The following is a 25,895-nucleotide window of genomic DNA, read 5'->3' on the forward strand; positions in this document are numbered from 1 at the left end:
TAAATCAGCAATAATTTGTTTGATAATCATGGGAGTTACTATTGTGTCACAATTGTGTTGCATACAAATGTAAGGAAAAAAAAGAAAGTCTGTCTCGGACACATTTGGTAAAAAAGCTAAGTGCTATGCTTTTTTAATATTTTTTTTTTAGAAAATGAGCTAAGTCCTACATGATATATACCGGTATATTTTTATTACAGTCAAGGCACAAATGTACTTATCTGATATTCAAGAATAGAAATATAGTATTTATATAACATAATGAATAGTTTTGTTTATCTCTTTTCCAATCATGGCAAAATATCAATGGCGAAAAAAACAACAACCAAACTGCAAAAAAGACAAATTTGGATCCCGATACGATACTGAAAATATGAAGAAAAAAATTGAATATATGGAAAAAAATTAAAACATTGAATTTCATGGCCAACACGTAGTGCTAAGCAGTAACTGGAGTTCACATAGCAATGTGTGCAGCTGTCTGAGACAGACTTTCTTTCTTTTTTTTTTTTTTTTTTGCCCAAGCCAAACTGTGAAAGTATATTGTCTTTGTAAAAAATCTGCTACAGTCTGAAGATTTTTGTATCAGTTTCTGTACTTTACTGATCCACTTGTTAATTTGACTTCATAATGAATTAAGGGTCAGGTCATTTGGAGATTTGTTAACTTAAACCATGTATAATACTGACATGGAAACCTGTTTCAGACCTTATTTTGTCTTTTGATGACTCAGACAAATCTGATTTTAAGTTCTGTATAACATTAAGCAAGAACTTTTTCATATCCATCAAATTTTGACCCTAATCTGTCTTTTTGAATGATGTGGATAATGGAAATTGATGATTGGGTCAAATTTGCCTTAAAATCATGATTGCAAAAATTGAGGTCACTTCTGTCTGTCTGATGAAAAATATATAAAATATGAAATGTTGACCTCTTGTAATTTATCAATTTGTTTTAAATTTGAAACTTTTTGAATATGAATTGAAATGTGCATCTCTATAATAATATAACTTATAATTATGCCGGATTCAGAAAATTTATAAGAATATGCCTTTTGTTTATTATTTATCAGATCAACTGAATTTTAAGTAGCTTGGAATAAGACATAGCCATTTCTTCTTTATTATCAAGATAGAAGTATTTTTATCCCTAAGATTTTTATCCATCAATTCTTTTTTTCCCATCTCCGAATGTCAATCTCCGAATGTTAATTCTGTCCTTCACAATGCTATTTCTGTATGAAAGTAATTTGCTCTCAGGTAAATCGTTACTTCATAGATAAAATCTACACATCAAATTGATTGAAAACTGCTCATTATAATCACATCATTATATAATGTTCTTACAATTCCACTGTCAAGAAAAAATCTACAAATTAAGCACAGAGAAGATACTGTGTCTGAATCTGATTTGATACTGCCCAACACTCCTTGATTGCGTAGCAAAGGTAGAAGTAATCCGGACAGGGATTGATTTGGGAGGCAGTATTTTTTTAATGGACATTTTTAACCAATCTGTCTCAGAAAGTAAAATGCACTATCCGTGGCCAGTATGATGGGGGTTGGGGGGAGTGGGGGTGCAACAGGCTCGAAATTGGACCTTCTGTGAATTTTTCCTTCAAAAAAGGGCAGATTTGAATATTTTTACCCAAAAAAGTTGACCTTTTTGTGAATTTTTCTTTCAAAAAGGGCTGATGCTCAACATTTTTACAGAAAAATGTACACCTTTTATCCAGATTGGCATATGGGGGGGGGAGGCATACCCATGCCCAGTGAATATGGCTTTGGCACTATCTGCTATTAATGTTACAGATACTGTATTATTTCTTGGAACGGGGGAAGAATAGATGAGAGACTGTCGTTGCTTCAAACTAGAATCTATACTTGTTGTAAGATATCAGTTTTATACAAAACTGAAGTAAGTATGAAGTTTAACGCTTTAATCTAACCATTTGTTTCTTCGCTTTTTTCAGACATTTGGTGTTGTAGAGTGGCAAGCTTCAAATGGCTCCCCAAGGAAAGGACTCTTAAAGCTCTTCATGAAGGGTAATTTTCAGCAGTGGAAGACTGAATCCATCATCTTGGCCAAACTGAATGCATTGGAAAGACATCCAAATATTGTAGATTATCTGTGGCATTCCAAGAGTTCTCATACAAGATTGGATAGGGGAAATCATGAACATTTACATCTCAGGAGAAGAACAACAGTAGAAAGGTAGGTGTCTGGTGCAGTCTGTGACTATCTCCCTGGGTGGGAGAGGGAAGGGGAAGAGATATTGTGGACTATCTATGGTATTCCAAGAGTTCTCATACAAGATTGGATAGGGGAAATCATGAACATTTACATCTCAGGAGAAGAACAACAGTAGAAAGGTAGGTGTCTGGTGCCCCTGCCCCCCTTGGTGGGAGTCTGTGCCTTCCTCCCCTGGGTGGAAGAGGGAAGGGGAAGGTATATTGTTATCTGTGGAATTCCAAGAGTTATCATACAAGATTGGATAGGGGAAATCATGAACATCTGCATCTCAGTAGAAAGGTAGGTACTTGTGTCCCCATTCCCTGGGTGAGAGTCTGTGCCCTCTCCCCTGGGTGGGAGAGGGGAAAGGATATTGTGAACCACCTGTGTCATTTTATGATGCACCAGAATTTGAAGACAATGAACAAGTCCCGCAAATTTAAAAAAAAAGTTAATTCTAAGTTAGTGTCATAAATTTGTAGTAGGGACAGTCGGTTGAGCACATTGTTTTTTCAAATAACCATAAAAAATCATCCAAATCTGAAAAGAATTTACACATTTTTTTTTCACATTTTCCACTCAAATTTTCAGTCTACTTTTGCAAAGGAAACCCCCGAATGCAAAATCTAGGTCAGCCGAGCCCATAGAACAGGGTTTTTTGTTCATCAGATTCAATGCTGCTTTTCCAATATAATTGTATGCTAAATATATTTGCTGAATTAGAAGAAGATGAAATGATACAAAGTATAAGATACTGGATTGCCTTGGGAAACTGTGAATAATGATGGGTAAAATTGTCAAGCTTTTTTCCCAAAATGTGTTACAAAAGGTGTTTCTATTCTGACATCACCATAGCACCGCAAATTTTGCCGAGGGAACCACCACCTGTGTGAGATTCTTAACATACTTGCTACATGTTCTACATATCATCACACAATAAAATATCAATATTATCAACTCCATGGGACAAGTGTGTCACAGATAATATTAGTATTGACGGATGCAAAAATTATTAATGGAAATTTTCGTTCTAATCAATGAATGCAGCATTGATTATAGCAAATATAGTGCAATGTGAGATATCAAACAATGGAAAGTCTGTCGTGTACAACAGTGCTTTGTACTTTAAATGTTATTGGATAAAATATTTTTGCTGATTACAAATGAGCTATTTAAAGAAAAACACATTCATGATTAACTGTGAAAATTAGAGACCCGATTAGAGAGAAGTGAGAGGGAGTCAGAGAGACATGCAGACAAACCAATTGGTAGGCATAGACATAATGAAGGGGATATGAGGGCAGACGGCATTATACATGATATAGGATGATACTAGACAGACAGACAAACAGACAGACAGGTGAGAAGCAAATTGGACAGCCAGACACACAGTTCAGATAGATACAAAGTCCAGGAGTAAAATATCCGAAAAGATATCTATAAACCCTTCCCATAATCCTTTGTAACTCATTATTATATCAAACTAGATTTCGCGGTTCTCGGGTTGGGTGGTTCTCATAATAGGCCTATCTCTATTATTACCAAACACCCGTTACCCATATACCTGCCCTGACCTTTTAAACTACTATGATATTGGCCTGCGTCTCTTCTTAGTGATCAAGACCCAACTTGACACAACTCTGTTTTGTAGCGGTGAGCCCTGAGTGCCCTGCTACTACATTGGAGGACCCCGAAAACACCCCTGGTATCTGGATGTAGGCCGTTACTACTAAAGTAATGAAATCAATCTGGAGAAATGTTTATGAACGCAATATGGCCTAATATAAAGGGTTATAGGCCTTACCTGGTCCTGGTCCGATGAGGTGCACCTGTTAGTCACATGCACACTCTATAATGCTTTCCAATGCCTGCGCCCGTCGGTACTCCCCGCACTCGCTCTGCGAGCATGCGATAGCTCCGCGCGGACACGCTCTGCGAGCATGCGATAGCTCCGCGTGCACACGATAGAGCGTGGACAGACGCACAAACTCTCTATGATTAGTATTATGATGACACTCGATCCCAGGGCCGTAGCAAGGTTGGAAAATGTGGGCGGCCATCACAAATGTGGGGCGGCCAAATTACAAATATATGCCCAAATTGAAATGAAGATATAAAGAAAAACATAACAAATTTCTCAAAAAGTGGGGCGGCTATGGCATCCCCGGCCGCCCCGCTTGCTACGGCCATGCTCGATCCTATATTACTTTGTACACAGGTTCTTTTTTTTTCATGTTGAGAATAACATGGTCGATAGTCAAGAAATACACATTTTGCAAGATCTGGATGTGCTCTGTTCAATGAGGTACATTTCAGTACTAATGAAATGCATCATGGGAAGTGTAAGATATCTTAATTTCTGGTAAAACAAAACAATAGCAGAATAAAAGAGATGATAGAAATTAATTGAAAGTGATCTATATTTATGCAACCCAGTCATGCAAATTAGGCCCTAAATCCGGGCTCTAAATGTACTTTGTTGTAAAATAATGAGCAAAAGTATCAAGCCATAAAATGTGCCCTTAAATGCATTTGATCTTGAATTGCTGATTTGTCAGGATTATTATGTTCCAATTTTGACAGCATTGAGACATTTGAGTTTTATAAACATGAGTTTTGTAATCCTTGTGGGGTCAAGTTGATTGCCATACATCATGGCCTAGACCCCCATGTGACTATTCATAAGACCATAGAGACACAAATGTTATGTTCGGGGACCAGAAACAAATCATACATTTCCAGATTATTATCCATCATAGATTATGATATTACATTATTATTTATATGATATCAACATGAATTTTGACATTCAATTTTGAAATGTTTTTGCAAAAAAACAAATGTAGACATTCAGGGCTTCTGAATCATACTCTGGTGTGACATTTCAGGGTCTATGCATGACTAAACTGAAATTGGCAATTTGGTATTTTGTTTTCATGAAGAATGGAAAAGAATGATATACATTATTATTGAGTCACAAATCACCAAAAAATATCTCCCAGATTGTACTAGTCAAGAAGTAAGGGAAATTCGATGCAGTTTTTGTGATTTAAAGGTCCAAGAATGGGAAAAATGTTGGTGGCAAAAATGCACCTTGCTCAGAAAAGAGTTGAGGTCATGCCTGGGTCAAATTTCAAACTTGCTCAGATCTTATTATATAAAACACACCCAAGTATTGCTTTGATCATAATGATTCAGAAAAAGTATAGTTTGACCTATCTGAGATGTCTGCCTATGGTTCTCGAGTTAGAAGCAACAAGGTCAAAAGTCACATTTTGAGAGTCCACAGGGGTCAAAACCTAAAAGAATGCTCAGATTTTCATAAAAACAGTCTCTTTTATAATTATTGAAACCAATTCAAATAAAGATGACATTTGAAAACCATACACTTTCCAACTGGATACAGTCAAGCCAGTTTTTCAAAATTCAGATATAGTTCTGTGAAGAGCGCATCATTACAAAGCCAAAAGAAGACCGATGAACCACACCAACGCTTTAACCTTAAGGGCAACATGCACTTTACCAGATGAGGATAACAGGACAAAATTGTTCAAATTGTACCATTTTTACAGCAAGGGGCACATCAGATAAAAATTCCTTTAAAAAGGAATAGGGCGAGCCACTGAGGAAGTGCCAAGATAAAGGTGTAGTTATTTTATTCGAACTGTTTTTATAAATGGGATTGTTCATAATAAGCATGTTTGTACGTTTGTCAAATGACAAGTAGGGCATGTAGTAAAAACACACTGCATAATTCTTGATAGGCAATTGTTGTCAAAAGGGTGGTTCAAAAGAAACACAAATAATTACTACAGACACATGCAATGTAGTTTTGTAATTTTAATAATAGGCCTACTGGAAAAAGAATCTTATAAAGATCGAGATAACATAAAAGCACCATCATAACACAGTAGTTATTACGTTGACATTATTATGTAAATAAGTTTATGTGCATCAGTCATATCCATAACAAAATATGAATGTCATTAGATTATTGACCAATGAAAACACAGGTAAATGAAAGTCAAGTGTTACGAAAACTAGGTGGACATCTTCCACTAATTGCCTCAGCCATGTTTGGCCCACTCACACAGCAACACACAGAGCACGTATAGGGACCCAACTGGGGGGGGGGGTGAATTCTCAAAATGGTCTGCCAAAAATCGCTTGCTCCCCCTTTGGGCGTGCCAAAACACCTTTGCCCCCCTTTCGACGTGCCAAAAACCTTTGCCCCCCTTTTGACGTGCTAAAAATATTTGCCCCCCCCTTACACATGCAAGATTTTGGGAACCCAATTTAAAACCTTAAATTGTCTTAACATATAATGCGAGTGCAGCGAGCAGGAAATTTGGCATATTTCAACGTGTTCGTAACGTTTTCCTATGCCTTTTAGGGCGTAATATAGAAGCGGTGCCCAAAATATCTGTGCCAAAATTGCTTGCCCCCCCGACTTCGACCTGCCAAAATCGCTTGACCCCCCTTTCGACCTGCCAAAAATGCTTGCCCCCCCCCTTTTGGCCTGCCAAAAATCTTTGCCCCCCCTATAATTCACCCCCGGGTACACATAATTATTGCACCACCCTTAGCTCTATCGTATATCTTCAGCACCACATTCAGATTTTACCTCTACCCTTCAGCTTCTCAAAACTAGGTGTATTTTATAATTTATTACTGTGCAATATTACTATTTTACTAACTCATCTTCCAACTGATATTAACCCCGAGCAACTGGTAATTACATAGCCATAACACGGTCACCTAGCCACTGTGCAACACTGGGAACCAATATTTTTAATGAACCCGCTATATTCCTTTCCCGTGCTCAAATATTTTGTGAACCGGTCTCATTTTAAAGGCCATGTAAACAAAAAACAACACGTGTGCAATTTCAACCAATAAAAATCAATAGATGTTTGCAAAATTACCATATTTAGGTGTCTATCATTTACCGGAAATCACCGTGCTCTATCAATGAAAATCACGCATGACGTAACAGTAGTGCATTATCATGATGGTACTTGCTGCGTGATCAAATCTGGCATTGTGCGCTGATTGGGTAATCTCGGTACCTACTAAATATTCATATCAATCCATCTATGAGTCATGCATGGTTGTAAATGTCCTTTCCACAGTGTGAAGTTTTTAGTGCGTGATCAAATGTAATTTACCTGATATCATGATGACCATGATGCGTGTGTTGTGAGAAGTGCATAAATCTTCTAACAATTCAATGCTATTTTATCTCCGTGTTCTAACAATAAATGCCATCAGAATAACATTTTCACATGTCATTTTTGTCTTTAGCTTTAAATGTGTCATAATATAAATGACATTCTTTAGTTAACTTCCACGTTTACCCAGATATTAGGCCTATTAGCAGTATCAGGTCTCTCTATCTAGTATATACACAGATTTACAGCTCATCTTAACCCCCCCTTCAGAAAGTCCAATTGGCACGGTACATGTATAATAATTTACTTCGAATGGTACCTTGCGCCTTTTAGCTCCACTTATTCATTTACACCGATTAAAGGATTCTCGTTAAACCAGCAAGCCTGAGTGAGGGCGTTACTGATGTTACATCAGCAGAGCCAAGTGAAGGCCAAGTATCATTAACATATTCTATACGCTATGGTAAAACAACAAGCACATGCAAGCAAGTATTTTGCCAGTATCAATAAAACTATAATGAGACTATTATAATGTAGCCCAACTGTACGTACAATCTGGCAATACTGCTCAGTCTGAGAGAAATGAAAAATATCTGTTGCAATTTTCTGATTTGCATAAAAGTAATGCTAGTTCATGGAAGTTGTAAAACAATTATTTCTTTTAATACAAACATATTCCTTGGTAAGACAACTTTATAGCACTGTTTGAATATCAACATGAAGTAGTAATGACAAATTTAAATGGACACTATCGCCTCTGTAGTTTCCTGATTACATAGACAGCACGAATATTTCATTTTTATTCTGAAACGCCGTGAAGAAGTAAGTAGAACAAAACCCAGCGCAATATGGGTCGAAAATCGCTTCGCGATTATCGCCCAAAAACTCATTATCATACAAACAAGATCAAACAACAATAGGTCAAAATAGCAGGTATCATGACATTTTGTTTGGTGCACAGTGTGACCAGATTAGAGATAAAATTCATGAATAAGGTGTCGGGAAGATTAGAATATCGCATACAATGCTTTCTCTTGTATCATGTGTATAGACCACTTGACATCACTGTTTATCAACAAAGGCGAGGGACTCGTCTATCGATATACTCGAACGAGCCGCTACACTGTTCGATGGCTTTCCTGTACTATATGAAATGTGGCGGGCGATTTAAAATGCACGCGTGCCCTTAGCAGACTACGACGCGCACGCACACTGCAGGGCAAAGAACAATTGAAATTGCCATAATGCGCGCGCATACTGCCGGGCAATGACGTCAGATGCCAAGTGGTCTATATACCGCATGCCGCACAGTTGATGAGGTTTTGCTGCTTGAAAGTGAAAGCCCCCTGCTTACACCATGGTCAATGGTTTGTCTAGAAAATTGAGAAAACTTCAGGTTTTAAATATATGATCAATCGTTTAGTTTCAAATGTTAGTTTGTTTGTGAATAACAAGATGAGACCAGCAAAGTGAAACAAAAAATAGTTGCTCTTTTTAATGTAAAGTTACCTCAAAGTGCGAAAGGACTACCTTAAACATTTATGTATAGTGGGTTTTTTCAGTGAAACCTTGAATCACTGAAAAAACACTGGGTATGTAAATCAGAGTTTACTCTCTCTGGAAATTGGGTGTGCCAAATGAAGCATTTTTCCCTCAAATTGGCCCATTTTTGGCTAGTAATTCCTCAAATTGTAATACAGCATTGCACATTTGTGTGTGCCAAATCTAATTTTCACTGGGCCAAAATTGCGACATACAGCCTGATGTAAATTTGTATTTTCTTACAAAATGGAAATCATCAAGATTCTGATATAGTTGGGTCCAAAAATGTAAGATTATCATCTTCAAGTCAAGTAAATCATCAGAAGTGTGCCCAGAAACCCAGGGGCGTAGCCAGTGGGCTGAGAGGGAGGAAACATCCCCTACAGAGAATTTTCAGGGATAAAATGTGGACGGCAAAGAGTAAAGCGTCCTTCAAAGGATGGGACAGAAAATTTACAAATGGGGACGAAAATTTGGCTTTGCCCCCTAAAATCATATCCTGGCTATGTTACTGCAGAAACTTTCAACCTGGGGGTAGAACCCCTGGAACTGAGTCCCCAAGTTCTGATCACAATTTATTGAGACTCCCCTTTAACTTTGAGCTGGAATGTTACTTATTTTGTTTATTTATCAAGTAATATTTACCAGGAATATTTATTAGGAATGAACTTGCACAAAAACAATTGACTCTATTACCACCATCTATTTTCATCTTGAATGAACCACAACATCATCAAGTCATCCAGTAAATATGTACAAAAACAACTTTGAACTTGTGCTCAAACCATTGATTACCTCAGGGCAATATACTGTGAACTCCTAGCCAAAATGGCCTCATTTTAATGGCAAAGTTTCATCAGCCACATTCAACACTGACAGTTCAAAATTTGACTCTAAATTGTGGAGGATTAGTTTTTGTACCCAACAAATTCAAAGTTCATGCAAAGTTCATTCCATGCACACCTAACCATATTGGGGTTAAAGAACCTCTCCTGGCAGATGAGTTGCATATATTTGAGATCCTGTTGTCTGCATCTGAGGCTTAAATTTATAAACTTGTCATATTTTGGCACAATTTGTTTGTCTGCATTGAATTCCCTTGGTATATACATGAGGTATTATTGCATTCAAGGTCAAGTGCAAGGTCACAGCCCTGATGGCTAAAAAGCTTACCAATTTCTTGATATCCTGTGTATTTAGGAAAGGATGACTTTGAAGTGTTATGATGTTGATGGGGAGGAAAATCGGTAGAAAATGTAAGAACTGATCAAAAGATCAATCCATCCATCAATCAATCAATCAATCAATGACAAGTTAAACATGAATGAACAAACAAACAACGGAATGAACAAACAAACAAAATAATGTGGAATGGACAAATGAAGGAATGATTGAAGGCTCAAACGAATGAACAGGGTTAGGAAGTTTGTAGGCCTATGTTATTGGGTTGGTTTTTTTTGTCTTTTTCCCTCACCAAAGTACAAGTATACTATAATTGACATATCAGACAAAAGTAAGTTGTTTTCCTCACTGTGGATTTATCTCATAAAATGAATAGGTTTTTTGACCAAACTTTTCTCTTATAGAAAAATGCATGGGATTTGTAAGCATTAGTATCATGGGAGTAAATATATCAAATGAGCTCAAATATAGCTTTCAATGTGCTAAATTTCTCCAAAAGTCCAGTATTTAAAGTGATCCTTGTTGTGTAGTAAATTCCCTTTAGAAACCTGAAGTAATTCCCAGGGCACTAGGAAAGTGAGGTTTGTGGAAACGTTTTTTCACCCATATAAAATATCATATCAGTGTTCCATCTTAATCAAAGCTTAAATATCATGTTCTGGCTTTAGATGACTAACATGGATTTGCTGGTCGAGCTTGTATACTGTAAAAAAGACAATACCATGTTTCTCAATCGATTTGTTAGATTACGTAAAAATAGGGAAATGCAAGTGAGCATCCAGACGCGTACATTTCCTTGACGAGATTAGGCCTTTGGAGAGTGAGTGAATCATAGAAAATGACACACCACAATTTCTAGGCACTCGTTTATGCCTGGTAGGCCTATATCATTAAGATTAGAGACTAAAGAAAAAAGCTTTAAGAATGTTCTGTGTCTCTGATCTTATCAAATTACTTGTCATTATCATAGGTCCTATTCGCTATCGTAGACATGACGTCATATTGGTGACCCCGGGGGGTTAACATAACGACTGGAGCACGCTTTCGTGAAAACCGCAATGGCGATTTGAATGTATGGAATTTATATATCAAACTTTTAAATTACCAGTCATATTTAAAGACCTGAAACCTCATGATTTCAGAAGGAAAACATCTTGCAATTAAAGCTTAGGCAGTGAAACCCATAAGTAATGGCTAAAACGTGATTTTCAAATAGCAGAACATCGACGTGTACAGCGTAGATAGCGTTGTCATGCAACCGCTTGAACCATCACTACGGAAGTAGTTGTGACCTCGGCAGGAAGTGATGTCGGACTACAATAGCGAATAGGCCTGTTTGAAGTTTGTTTTATCTCGCTGGGGGGGGGGCAGTGGGGCATTCCTGGGGCTGCCACTGTTGATGTTCACAGGTTTTCCAACATATCCAAACGAATGCAAGCATAAGGTTTACAAACAAAAGAAAAATGCAGATGTGGTGCTCTCTCTCGTCGCAGTTCTTGCAGGTTATTTTGGTTATCCTCGACAAATTCGATGACAGGTTGACGTCTTTGCAATTCGATGAACACAGACTGATCAATTACAACACAAGTTTCTCTGTGCTTATTGAGTATGCAGATCCACCAGTTTTTACCAAGTATGGGCTCCAGTTCTTTATTTGATGGATGGATAGGACCGTCACAGTCAAATAATTCGGTGAACAATTCCTCAGAGCAGTCTATGTTGATGATGACTTCAATCGTCTCATGTGATACAAGTTTTTCCTTAATTTTAAGGAGAAGTTTTTCGCTTTTATCTCTTGCTGAATATGGCAGTGGAGGATGCGGTATTTTGTTGACTACAGACAAAGCCATGCTTGATCCCGTGATCAAATGTTTTGGAGTCGTTTTTGTAATGTACTAATGTGTGATCCTCTTCTTCCTTGAGTACCTAATGTAAGCATAAATGAAACAGACAAACATAGTAAGTTACAAAATACATGAATGAATGAAACTAATCCCCCAGTCAGAACTCTTGCCCCCCCCCCCTCCAGTAAAAACCCAAAATTGCAAAATTTTTAATCTTTTGCAGCAATTTTACGCAAAATGTGTTGATTTTTTCCCCTGAAATTAACGTTGATTTAAAATTTCTGCCAACAATGAATAATAATATTTTATGATAAATGCTTGAGTAACAATGACAATCATGAGCCTTGTAGGCCTGTAGGTTGCAACATTTGATGTTATATTGTATAAATAAAGTCTTCAGCTCTATAACATGCCACAAAGAATTAATTAAATTATAACTTAAATTTGTAACATCTTACCTCAACATCAAATCCTTGATTAGGATTCCACTTTTTAAAGTAAAATATGTCAGATGTGTCACGCAAATCCAGAGGAATATCTCTGTAAACTCCTGGATTTGTTTGCCTTTTCAGGTACTTCAAGCATAGATCATAAATGTAGGTCTACTACATATTCTCCCTTGGCAATGAAGCCATGTGGACAAATAGTATACAGCCTGGTGGATAGTCACAGCGTTTTTCTCGCGCCAACGGGTGCGACTTTTCGGCGAAAGTGTGTGACTTATCACGCTTTCAATTGCGGAAAAAAAAATTATAGGCTGGCGTTGCCAGTCTATGATGGTGACATATGTTGCCTAAATAATAGCGTCTTGTCCGTTTTTATGCATTTTATAACAGTGTCATTTTCGTATGAAGTAATGCACGATAGGATACCAGTGGTTTTGAAGGACAATTTAAGATTTTCTTTCTTTCTTTCTCTGGATCTCGCGCTTTCTTTCTCTCTCTCTCTCCAGTCTCTTGTGCTTTGAATATTTTTACCGCGAAATAGATCATATGTAGGAAAATAACTCCGGCGGAAACGGTCAGGCCTAAAACCTAATAGGCCTATAGTAAAATATTAATAATAATTAATTACACAGTGGTAATGTAGGCCCTATACCAATGAAAGTAGCCTATATCACCGCACATCATGATGCTCATAGGGCCTACCGACTATTAAATTGCGCTCAAAAGATCTAGCTCTTCCACACCTTCGATATTTAACGAGTAGCAATATATTGCCAGGAATTCATTTTCTTTTGGACATCACGATGATCACCCGACGTAAGAAGTCTAGAGATGAGGATATTGTTCCACTTTTAATAAAAGCTGTTCAATTTGTTCGTCGGTCAAGTTCCCATGATGTCTGTGATTTCTTCATACTTACTTGGGGCAAGTCACGTCGGGAAATAACAAGACCTGATTGGACAAGCACAGAAAATCGCCAGCTAAAATCGTTTCCAGTAGAAAAATTTCTACTGGAACTTTTTCTATCGCAACTCCGTCGGCGACAAAAAATGGGCTCGCTAGCGTTTTCCGCTGAACAAGTGCGACAAAGTCGCTGTTCGTCGGCGGGAAAAAAATCGCGGCGATTTGCCGCTGCGAGAAAAAAGCTGTGACTATCCACCAGGCTTACTGCTGCTTGGCGGGCATTTGGTCATGTGTGTTTAGTAAACCAGTTTAGTTCTCCCATTGGGAGTACTGGCAGCATTGAACTTGAGTTATAATAGTAAAGCATTGTTGTGTTTATAAACAGAGTTGGTGGAGCCTATCTGTATGTGGAATAAGTTTGTAATGCAGAAGATGCCATGTTCAAATTTTTGAAAAAAAATGGAGAATATTGCTAGCATTCCTGTTGCATGCCAGGAGCGGATCCAGGAATTTTCATCGGCATCGGCGCTAGGCGCTGCTCTGCAAAAATACATAAAGTCATGCGCCGCTTTGCAAAAATTAGAGGGGTGCGCACCGGGTGAGCCCCCTCTAAAACCGCCCCTGCATGCACCTATTTTGCTGCCCCTGTTGTGCCCTGTTTAAACGGTCTATAAAAATATGTATATTGAATAATTCTTTCTTATCAAAAAAAAAAAAAAATTAAATCAGCTCTGGATAGTTCTCTGCTAACAACTTGCTTAGCTTTCTTCATCTATATTATTATGTAATTTAATTTTCTGGTCAAAAACCCTTCACATCAAATACCAGCTGCAATTATACAAGCATGCCCAAAGCATAGATAGAGGTAAGGTACTCCAATTTTTACAAGAAGGTACTCTGCTCCAATTTTAAATGTCAAAATGCACCCAAGTTTATGTTATCATTGGTTATGATAGAAGATAAATCTGTTAAAAGGTGAGATTTTTATTCACAAAGATCTAAAATGTGCATTTCAGGCACTACTTGTTTTATTTTTCGTGCCATGGTTGTGCATATACTTGATTTTGCTACATTTGTTGGGACATTTGTTTATACACCTGCTTCAAGTAGCCTAGTTGCAAACAATCCCCTTCAATTCTGACACCCTTGCCCCTTCCCTACAAAACCCACTCAAATTGTGGTGACACAATCTTATGGAGACCTAAAAGGTCTTGTAAACAGATCACCCATAACACCTGTCTTTGACTCAAACTGATTCAAATAATTATGTAATCGACCCCAGGATCTACCCTTTGCTGAATATTGGGCCTATTGGCATCACAAACACACATTGATGATTCTATTTTGGAAGCTTTGGTTTTAAATTTAGTGCAGAAAGAGTGCAGTTGATGGTTATCTTTATCTTCTACATTGGGCTATTCCAGTTGAAATCCATCCTCCCCCCTATAGTCTTTGTCAAAGACTCGTGATAGTGGGGGACACGCGATCAAGGGGGGTTGAGCCGCAAAGGCCGAGAGTGTGTGGTTCCCAGTAGTTTCTCATCCTATGGATAATACAGGTACACGGTCTGTAACCCAGACTATACGACTACCCCCCTATGGAAGACATGATCTTTATCTTCCACACAGGGGGTGTGTTTTTCAAATGGAGTCACCCATTCAGGTAATGCCATTTTAAATTCACTGTGGGGAGATTTAAGGTCATGTCTTCCATAGGGGTGTATGGATTTCAACTAGAATAGCCCATTTCTTCAGATGCTTCTATTCATACACATAAACTTAAAAGTGCATCGTTGTTTAACTCTCCATGCAGGGGTCGACTGCAGATGACAAGTTTAAAAAATAAAAAAATAAAAAAATTTAAAAATTTCAGAATTGTAAATTTTCATGACCATATTTGGAATCAGCATGAAAATTGCATCAAAATGAGTACAAACAAGCCTAGTCTTGGTTTGGTGGTTCTTGAGATAGCTCTTGATATTTTGAGAAAACTTAGACTTTTTATGTTGAAGCATAGCATGTAGAGCATTTGATAGTATAACTGATATATTATAGTCAATCAAGAATAAAATGCAAATAATCATACCGATTAAATTCAGCCTGAAATAATATTGACTTCTAGCAATTTGCATAGCTTGAGCTTGAGGGTCGTATATTATAAATATGACACTTGGTTAATTTCCTAAACATGAACTTGGAATTTCTCTGAGTTGAACCATAGCTCTATGTTGCAAGATTTCTGTTTGAATGGCATCACCTCCACTGTCAATGAACGTGGAGGAGTGAAAACCCTGGTCTATAAATCTCGGGTTTTTATTTGTTGCTTTGGGGTTTTTTTCTGAAAGACAGACATCAAAATTTGGTATGATAAACATAAATTGTAGAGCTCTGTTGGCACAGAGCACATTTGCGCCAGCAATCAGCATGAAATTAACATTCCTGTACTCATAGCTAAATGTTGGTCTTTCAAAAAGTTAAAAAAATTAAAAGGACAAATAAAGACATTTTTATAGAGAATTTTGGATACCATAGCTGATGTTCATCTTTAGAAAGATAATTTGCCTTATTCTTTAAGATGTTCACATGTTCACCCTAGAAATTATACCTGAACATTGATTGAAAAGAAAACACTTTTTTAACAATATCAAATCTGTCAATTTCCTCATATAAACCTATAGGCCTATACACTCAGAGACCAAAAATGATTGTCTGCGATGACTGTGCAAAAATGTCATTACTGCTTTCAATCAAATTTAATAATAAATTTCATTTTTTTATCATTTATCTTCAGATATATCTGTACATCATACTACCATCATGGTACCTTGCGAGACTTCCTCATCAATTATTCCGTCAGGCTAGAGGATCATTACATCCATGCCGTAGCAGTCCAAGTGGCATCGGGTTTAGCTTACTTACATTCAAACAGTATCGTCCATAACTTCCTGGAGAGTACTAATGTATTGGTTGGTGGACACCCTGAGGTAAGCTTTGTTTGTTTGTTTGTGTAATTTCTTCCATTCTTATCTCCAGTTAGGTTTGGATACCATTTTCTTTCTTGCTTCAAAGTTAAACAAACTTCTCAGCAGAGATCACATTCTTGCGCATCTGCGCTTCCTGGGACCCTTTACTTTTTTCTTTTGGACGGTTTGGACCCCTTACATTTTATAAAGCACGGAAGCTTAAATTATGTAAATCCTTTAACTAATTTTGTCATAAAAGGAACCAATTATGACACAGAAAACCGTAATCTTCAGAATAGAGTGTTCCAAAATCATTGGACCTCTTATAATTCTCTTTGGACCCCTTGGGTTTTGCAGGACTTAAAAGGTCCGGAAAAACAGACCCTATATGTGACCGTACAGCACGAATGAGCCGTAAATGTCCTCAATTGCATTCTGAGTTACAGTGTAAAATGGGCATGAAGGTCGTATTCATAGGTACCTCAATTTGGTGCTACGTGTACCTCATTTAATGAGATACACGTAGCACCAAATTGAAATACCTATGAATATGACCTTCATGCCCATTTTACACTGTAACTCAGAATACAATTGAGGACATTTACGGCTCATTCGCTGTACGGTCACATATCCCTTAATCGCAGCATTGATCTTCAAAAATATGCTTCTCAGACCCCTGACTCTGACCTTCAAGAAGATTCTTTGTTTGTTGTTTATTTTCAATGAAGATGACTTCAATCTTTAAATTACTGGTATAATTAGAAAAGATATTTTTCTTCAAAAAAGAAGAAGAACACACACATCATCAGGGCTGTAAAATTTTAAGAAGAAGACTTGTTTTTGCTGGTATAAAGCTGCATAGTGTTGCAATCTAATCCAAAAGAAGAACTAGAACCTAAACATACAAGAATTTCTCTCATTGCCCACATAATTCAAAACACTCAGATGTCATTGTACTTCTGGATGGCACAAACACATACGCACATGCTCATACACGTGCTATGGCTATGACAGAACACCTTTACGTCATGAAAACACAGAAATAAGTAAAAAACGTGCCTTTAGTGGTCTAGATCAGTAATCTAGTAGAAATGCGTGAATCATCTTGGGATTGAGCCCAAGAAATGAGACCAAGATCCTATTTTACTAATTGCCAAGTGTTGACTCTTAGGACCAATGGATCAGTATGCGATGCCTGAGGTGGTGCAGGGAAGCGCAGCTAAAAAAATCCCACAAAAGAGATAAATTTAGGGCAGATTTGTTGAACTCAGATCCTATATGATGTGGTATGACGATATGATGATGTTAAGGAATTAATATCATTATCAAGACAATTACCTTGTGAAGTGCAAATGACAGCCAGTGGAAAAATTAATTAAATTCAGGACCTCCAGAGTTCTAGACAGGTGCACTCAAGTCTATAGTACTTGGCAAAGGAACAGATTTAGGATAACTTGACCAAAGGCCAACTTGGTTGAACTATAGGATGCTACTATCATGACTATGGATGATGATGATTAGAAATTTATTTGAACATGATTTCCCATATGACTGTAAATGACAGTCAGTGAAAAAAAAAATCAGGACCTCCAGAGCTCTAGACAGATGTTCTACCAACTTAGCTAATGAATTATTTGGTAAAGAATGTAGGCTACTTTGCATCTTTGGTTAAAAAGGTGCAGTGTTGGTCCCTATCATCCGATTTAAAATATTTTGTGAGCTTGTTTCTGACAATGATATTGTTGTATTTTACCCGCCCCTGATTTCTCGAAAGCAAGATACAGTAATCCGTAATTTGAAAGAGTTTCGAAGATTTTTTTATTTAATTTGAAACCAATTTACTCTGTCTATCTTAGTCATACCTAAACACAGACATGTCATCTGTTATGTACAAAAGAAAGTTAATCGAAATCATAGACTTTGATAACTCAAATACCGTAATTCATTTTATTAAATAAAAGTTAAAAACACCACAAAACAAAACTACACACAATACTTTATTATCATGTTTTGATGCCATAATATGCTTAATACAATACCCTATTGTAATGCATTGTTAAGCACAATAGAAAGTACACAATTATGTATTATACTGTTTTGTTAACATGCAAACCCACTTATTATTACCTATCAAGGCATTATGGTGTTTATACCACTTTGTTATTGTTCAAAATCAGTCAGTTACACTTAACTTTAGAGATATTATTTGCTTGAACAACTTTTAACAAACCCACTTTTGTTAGGACGGATGACTTATCTTAAATTCTGAAATCAGCTTTTCTGACTCATATAACTGAATTGAATGAAGTAATGACATAATTAATAGTTTCAGATTTTGATAAATATCATTAAGAATCGTTTCAAACATATTCTTTTTTTCAGGAACAATACTTTTGCTTGATAGACTATAAAATTGCTGGATTTAGATAATAGACTCTGATAAAAACATAATAGCCTATTGTTGTCTGTGTTCGTTTCTTTCAAATGCTAAATATTATTTTGATGTCCATTTGAAGTGATTGCTAGAGATTGCAAAAATATACTCTAAATGAAATTTAAAAATAATTTGCAATTTCATATTCCATTACAGATCACTCACGTGGGCCCAATTTTAAAATAACAAACAATTGAGCTGGTGTATTGTATTTTCAAAAAGGGAACTCAATTTAATTTGTCATTACAAAAAAAGATTATTTCATTTTTTTATTATTATTACTTGTAGGCAAATGGTTCATATTACAGGCCTGGAAGTACTAGGACATCAAAATGGTTCATCAGAGTTCATCCTGTACAGATTTGCCAGGGTTTTTTGTATCGCTAAAGAAAATATCGTATCATAGTTCCAATGTTTGCATACATAGTCAATATGTTTTCAAACTTCAATGTATTACTGCCATTGCTAAATCTAAAATTATTGGCTTAATAAACCTTACATAATGTATTCTGTATATGAAAGTACTATGACAAAAGCTTTGATTTCCAAACTTGTTCTACAATCCTACATTTCATCAGTACATGGGCCACAATGGCCTCATCCCAATGGCATATTTCATAAATCTCAATTAATTAAGGGCTGGGGTATGAGCGTTTGGACAGTATTTATTGTGGGACATTAGAGCACATCAGACATATCGAATTGCATTCTGAATACTGAAGAATGTCATTCTGATATCAAATAATTTTGATTTTTGAAATTCGCAATTTAATACACATTTTATGGCAAATCATTAAAATTGATATTTTTGATATTTAACAGTACTTGAAGTAAACTTTATAAATCTGATGATTTATACTTTAAAGTGTATGTAGGTGGGATGAAAAGGTGACGATCAATTGAAAATTTTGACCTTTCTTATTGAAGATATGGATTTTTTTTTCCCCAAAACACCAAAAAAATTAGGTCTTTTTGGGAAAAAAATCCATATCTTCAATATGAAAGGTCAAAATTTTCAATTGACCGTTTGCTTTTCCTCCCTGCTACATACACTTTATGAATATGTCATTAGATTTATATAATTTACTTCGAGGACTGTTATATATCAAAAATTTGACAAATATCAAATTTTTATAATTTGTCATAAAATTTTTATTATATTGTGATTTTCAAAAAATGAAAATTATTTGATATCAGAAAGACATGCTTCGTATTCAGAATGCAATTCGATAGGTCTGAGGTGCTCTCATGTCCCACAAAAAATACTGTCGAAAAACGCAATAAACGCTCATTTTAGATCCCTTAAAACAGTCATAGTGCAAAATTTGACCATTAAGTTGCAGAGTATGAGTTTTAGTACCCAAATTTTCAAAGGTCATTCAATGAATGTACAAATGTATTGAGGTTTAAAGAACTGTGCCCCTGATAGCATGTTGTGGATCCTAGTGTATAATACTGTTTGCTAAATCATGTGATGCTGATAACATTATTTATGTATAAAGCAAAGGCAAAGGATCTATCCAACAGCAGATGATCTGGGAAGGTGTTCTTAGTGGAAAGTTGGGTACAGTAATGCGCAACAAATTTTTGGGATGCATTTTCAGACTTTTTGGTATAATAACTTTGGATCATAATCGCCGGAAAACTGGTTTTGAGATCGGGTACTTTTTCACAAGTTTCTCAAAAAATTTGGGACAAGTGCATATTCTTTATTATGTTTTAGCCAAATTGGTGAAAATGTTGAAAATGTTTTCGTGATTGGGAAATTTGACTGTAATTTAATTTAATTAATTTTGAACAAAAATATTAAACAGTAGTATATTTTTGAGGTCTCTTTTTGGTCAAAGTTGGTTTATTTTTGGCATCCCAGCCACATATCCCTATACCCAAATTCCAACATCAAGAACCCCCCGGGGCAGTTGATTTAATCAATGATTAACCATTTTGCTTTCAGTTTTCGTACATTTTACATGTTTCATTCAATCACTGTATCACAAAACTTGCTTTGATTACATGAGCTGGTCAGTGCCTCTGATTTTAACTTCATTTTGGAAATCAAGATTTGTAGCAGAATGATATGAAAAAATTGATTTAAAAAGTCTTCTGAAATTGCATCTTGATTAATTTATACCAATGTATGTATGGGTCGCCAGATGCCCAACAGCTATCGCAAAATTGACTTATCTTTTGAACATCATGACGAAAATTGTCAGGCAATTTGAGAAATTTTAATGAATAAATAAGGAATTGTATCTCTTTAAAGCTGTCAAAATGATTCAACAAAATAATTATATTACATAAAGCTGATTTAAACCAATCGGGCAGGCCAACGACCCCGCTAACGACCTGCATAATACTCGCACACTTCTGTGACCTAAGGGTCTATGTATCCTGTGGATCCATAGAGCTGACTGTCTCCTATAGCAAATCCCATTCACAACCATATGTATTGTTGTTGATGTCAGATCTGGGGCATCGCACTTCTAGGGTTTTTTCAGCGGACACCTCCCCGAACTATTACAAACAAAATAAGCACTATTTTAGGAACGTTTAATTCACAACATGGCATAATTGTGCTAATTTGAATGCAATTTTTCTTATTATTTTCTAATTTACTTTTCAAAAGGCCAAAAATAATAGCAGGTTTACCAAAACTGGTTTGAACATGAACCAGCTTTGTCTTCAAATTTTAGGGTTAAATTTGCACTAACATCAAAATGATAGCTCTTGACCATTGTTGACCACATATAGAACCCTTTGACAGAGTTTGAACCCTTTTAACCTCAGTAGAACCAATGTAACAATGTATGTCACTATAGGTATCTTTAGACATCTGCTTAAATAAGCTTAATTAAAAGTGCCTAATGGAAGCCCTAATCTTGATCCTTAACAAGGCAAGCCAGGCAGGTGACAGGTCTTTGCTGGAAGGAGTCTATCGCTTACAAAGTCTTGTGCCAAAACATGTTGAGGATTCAAGAGCCTAGAGGTGTAGATTTGTATCACACAAAAATAATTTCAATTGGGCAATTCCAGTTGAAATCCACACACCCCCTGTGGAAGACATGACCTTAATCTTCCACACAAGGAGTGTGAATTTCAAACGGGGTTACCTGAATGGATGACTCCATTTAAAATTCACACTCCTTGTGTGGGAGATTAAGGTCATGCATGTCTTACACAGGGGGTGTATGGATTTCAACTTGAATAGCCCAATTTATCCACATGCTGCAAAGAATAACCTACTTGTGATTTGTGGTAATGGGTGTTTGAAGGAAGAATTGTTGATGACAATGGACTCCATGTGATGCGTTGTTGAGCCCAAAAGGGAGGAAAGAGTGAGTACTGAGTAGCATTCTTGCATTTATGGGACAAAACAATGAAAGTAATCACAGGCTCAAAGGTGAACCATTTATCACAAAAATAATAACAAAGAACAATACAATGTTTAAATTTAAACGTTTTTATAGGTACTATTTGCATGTATGACCAGTGACTCTGGCCAGATGGTTTTGCCATTGGCATTATTCAGAAGTCCATCAGATAAGGGGAAGCTCAAAGAATTGACAATAATAAAAGATAAAAATTCAATAGTGCAAATATAGACTGATCTTTGTTTTATTCTTTGATATGTTGTGACTTGCATCCTAGTTTTTGCCTTTGATCAAAAAAAGCACAGGTGAATGACTGTTGTTTGGAATATATTTTGATCCAAATCGCATACAATTTTCAAAAATAGGCGACAGGAAGTCTACTTATCAAATACTGCCATCTAGAAGATCAAAAAAGCAGCTGTATACTACAATACAAAATAAATATATTGATGCTATATCTGTCATCAATTGTTAATTATAAACATGCAAAATATTAATTGTTAATTATACATTTTATGAAAATAAATGAAATATTATTGGTATTGAGTTGTGAAAAGTATTAGTATTCACTAGGATCCACAACATGCTCATCTATTAGGGGCACAGTTCTTTAACCCAATACATTTGTACATTCATTGAATGACCTTTGAAAATTTGGGTACAAAAACTCATACTCTACAACTTGAGGTCAAATTTTGTACTATGGTTGTTTAATTGAGGTTATTGAACTATGCCATTGGGATGAGGCCATTGTGGTCCATAGTGATTGTCCATTGCTGTCTCATCCTTTAGATTTTGAAAATGGTGAGCGTAAATATTGACACCAAGAAATATATTTATCTACAAAATCTTCAACAATAACAACAAAAAGACAGGTGCATAGAGATCAAAAATTAATATATAAAATATCTCAATAATTCTTCATCCCAAATGTAATAATACAAGTTATTATGAAGGCACAATAAGATTTAGCATTCAGTATTTTGACCATCCAAGCCAAACTAATAAGTTAAATGAAAAAGGCAGATTTTTTTGGCGCCTGGAAGTAAAATGTATCTCTTACATCAGGACTGTAAAACAATTATTCTGCAAGAAGACGGAAAAATGATGTGAACCATTTTTATTTTCATAATTTGATTTATTCTTTTGTAATTATTTAAATTACAAATGGAGTTGAGTGTTTGGAAGTAAATTAAATTTATCTCAAAAATGATCTGAGAGAACAGTAAAACAATAGGAAAAAATCATAGATTTTTGTAAAGCCTTATCATACGATTTTGGTCAAATTTTAATTTTACCCCTTTACCAAATGTAGTGAAATATTAGTAGCAACAACTATCAGGAATATTTTCTAGTCATTTTAAGCACTTTAAGCCAAAATAATAAGGTAAAATGAAAGGACACGAAAAATGAACCCAATTCATTTTAAAATATCGTACATTATGGCTGTAATGTTTTTTTGTTTGTTTTTTTAAATTATGACGTGGAGATTTAAAGATAAAAGAATAATTGAGTTATAGTTCTTTAATTTAATTGGATATTAATTAAGCTTTTATAGGTTATGAAAGGAAATATTTATCACATCACGTACATATCTCTACGATCATAACTATAAAGTGGTTCAAAAAGTGATGAGTACTACGATAATAATGTTTAATTATAGATACAAAAAATAGAAGAAAATACCTGGCATTGAGCAAATAACACTCTGTAAAAAGTGCATTTGACACCACAGATGCATGTTAACCAGCTGCTTTCAGCTGATTTTTGCAGCGAATCCAGTTGTTGTTTCAAAATTGGCCTCATAGTCAAAGAATAGCAACTGTGTGCTACAATGTAGCCATAGGCTTCAACATAAAACTTGCAAGTTAGGCCTATGAGATATTTTCTCAAAATATCAAGAGCTATCTCAAGAATCACTAAACCGATACTAGGCTTGTTTGTACTCATTTTAATGCATTTTTCATGTTGATTCCAAATATGGTCATGAAAATTTACAATTCTGAAATTTTTCAATTTTTTTAAAAACTTGTCGTCTGCATGCGACACTGTGTGAAGAGTTAAACGCTTATCTTAGTGTATGACTGTTTGGTGTTCTGAGCTGTAACCTGTAGATAAAGGGAATGTTTGTACTTGCTTCTGCCAGCTAGATTTAGAATACACTATATAATGAAAAATATGTTTTAAAAAATCTTTTTTTTTATGGGGGCCGGGATTCTATAACTCGAATTAATCAACAACCCTATTATGAGCCACTCAACTTTAGCATGCAAAAGGTTATTAGAAACATGTGTGCATAAATAATAGAGCAGGTATTCATTTCAATTAATTATTGTGTTAATTATTGTTCTTTAATTGTTTTTAATTGGCGGCAAAACATCAAAGGGAGTAAACAATATGTTGTTAAAGGTTAAAAATATTTGTGGTTTTTGTATAGGCCTAGACTAGTAGATAGCTGGGTAACTGGTTTATTTTTCTACTCCTAGTTCGATGATCTTTACACAGATGGAGTTTATCTTTTGGTAGCAATTATTTATTCAGGGAAAGAATGTAAATTAAAATTGTAGGATTTTTGTTTAAAATCCTCCAAGTGGAGTGTCATGTTGCAGAAAAAACAAAAACAAATTGCTATGCCTGGTCTTGGCCTTGGTACCGGACGGTCCATGGTTCAAAACTGGACAGGAAAATAAAAACTCTATTCATGATCTTCTTTCTTCCTTATTTCCTTCTTCCCCTTCAGCTGAAAGGGTGTTGGGGTTAACTAATCTGTATTTATAGATTTATATTCCTATTTTTTCACTTCTTCTAATCCAATGATGTAACATATACAGAAGTTCTAAAAACAAAAGTTGTGTGAGGAAAAGACAAAGCATATAATAGCCAGTCTAGCAGTCTTTGAGATTAACACTCTCGTGCTATACATGTGCTTCAACAGAAAAAGTTCTAAGTTTTGAAATATTCTCCTAAAATATCAAGAGATATCTTAAGAACTACTCAACCAATACTAGGCTTGTTTGTACTCACTTTAATGCAATTTTCATGCTGATTCCAAATACGGTCACGAAAATTTACATTTCTGAAATTTTCGAATTAAAAAAAAATGTGAAACATGTCGTCTGCAGTCGACACCCACATGAAGAGAGTTAAGCACACTTTGCCCTTATTATAAATCAGGAAGACCTAAAATGGTCATTGACCACTTAACCTGGTGAACCTTATATAAGCTTTTCTGATCTCAACCAGGTGTAAGATAAACTTTTAATTCTTGTTCTACGCCCATTTTATTGTAGCATTACAAATATTATGCATAGATTATGATTGTAGAAAACCTCAAACAAACAGATAGTTAAATATTTTGAATATTGGTGAAAAACCACATTGGTTAGTTTGTTGATATGAGTCATGAATAAAAATTCCCTTTAAAAGGGAAAGCCAGCCTCAATGTAGAAGAGGTCTTGTAATTAGTTTTGGTCAATGTGAAAGGCATATTTAGGAACACGGCTTACTACATCCATGTTACATGACAGTCCACCAAACCATCAACGGTGAGAAGATGTACACTGAAACTGCAGAAAACATTAACTCCTAATTCATTATTGTTCATTATTATTAATTCATTATTGTTCTCTAAATTGTTCTGTTCTGGTTTTATTTGTCTTTTCAGCTTTTTATCCACGTTATTTCAATTTACAATTTTTTATTAACATAACTCAATTTCTTCGCTTAGGAATGTCCGATTTTATTGGGGAAAAAGCGTTGTAGGAGCAAAATAGCTCTTTATGTGAAAGCCTCCAAATTTATAAGC

The 25,895-nt window shown here is 35.7% G+C and overlaps 1 protein-coding gene across 1 annotated transcript in view; it reads left to right on the forward strand.

Moving 5' to 3' along the window:
* LOC140153502 (uncharacterized) overlaps positions 1–25,895 on the forward strand; it is a 70,582-nt gene that overhangs the window by 13,225 nt on the left and 31,462 nt on the right. Inside the window, exons 4-5 of the mRNA XM_072176270.1 lie at positions 1,976–2,217; positions 16,114–16,306. Of these exons, the coding sequence (XP_072032371.1) occupies positions 1,976–2,217; positions 16,114–16,306 (435 nt within the window). The remainder of the gene's footprint in view (positions 1–1,975; positions 2,218–16,113; positions 16,307–25,895) is intronic.

Source organism: Amphiura filiformis, chromosome 5 (genome assembly GCF_039555335.1).
Source record: "Amphiura filiformis chromosome 5, Afil_fr2py, whole genome shotgun sequence".
NCBI classification, from domain to species: Eukaryota; Metazoa; Echinodermata; class Ophiuroidea; order Amphilepidida; family Amphiuridae; genus Amphiura; species Amphiura filiformis.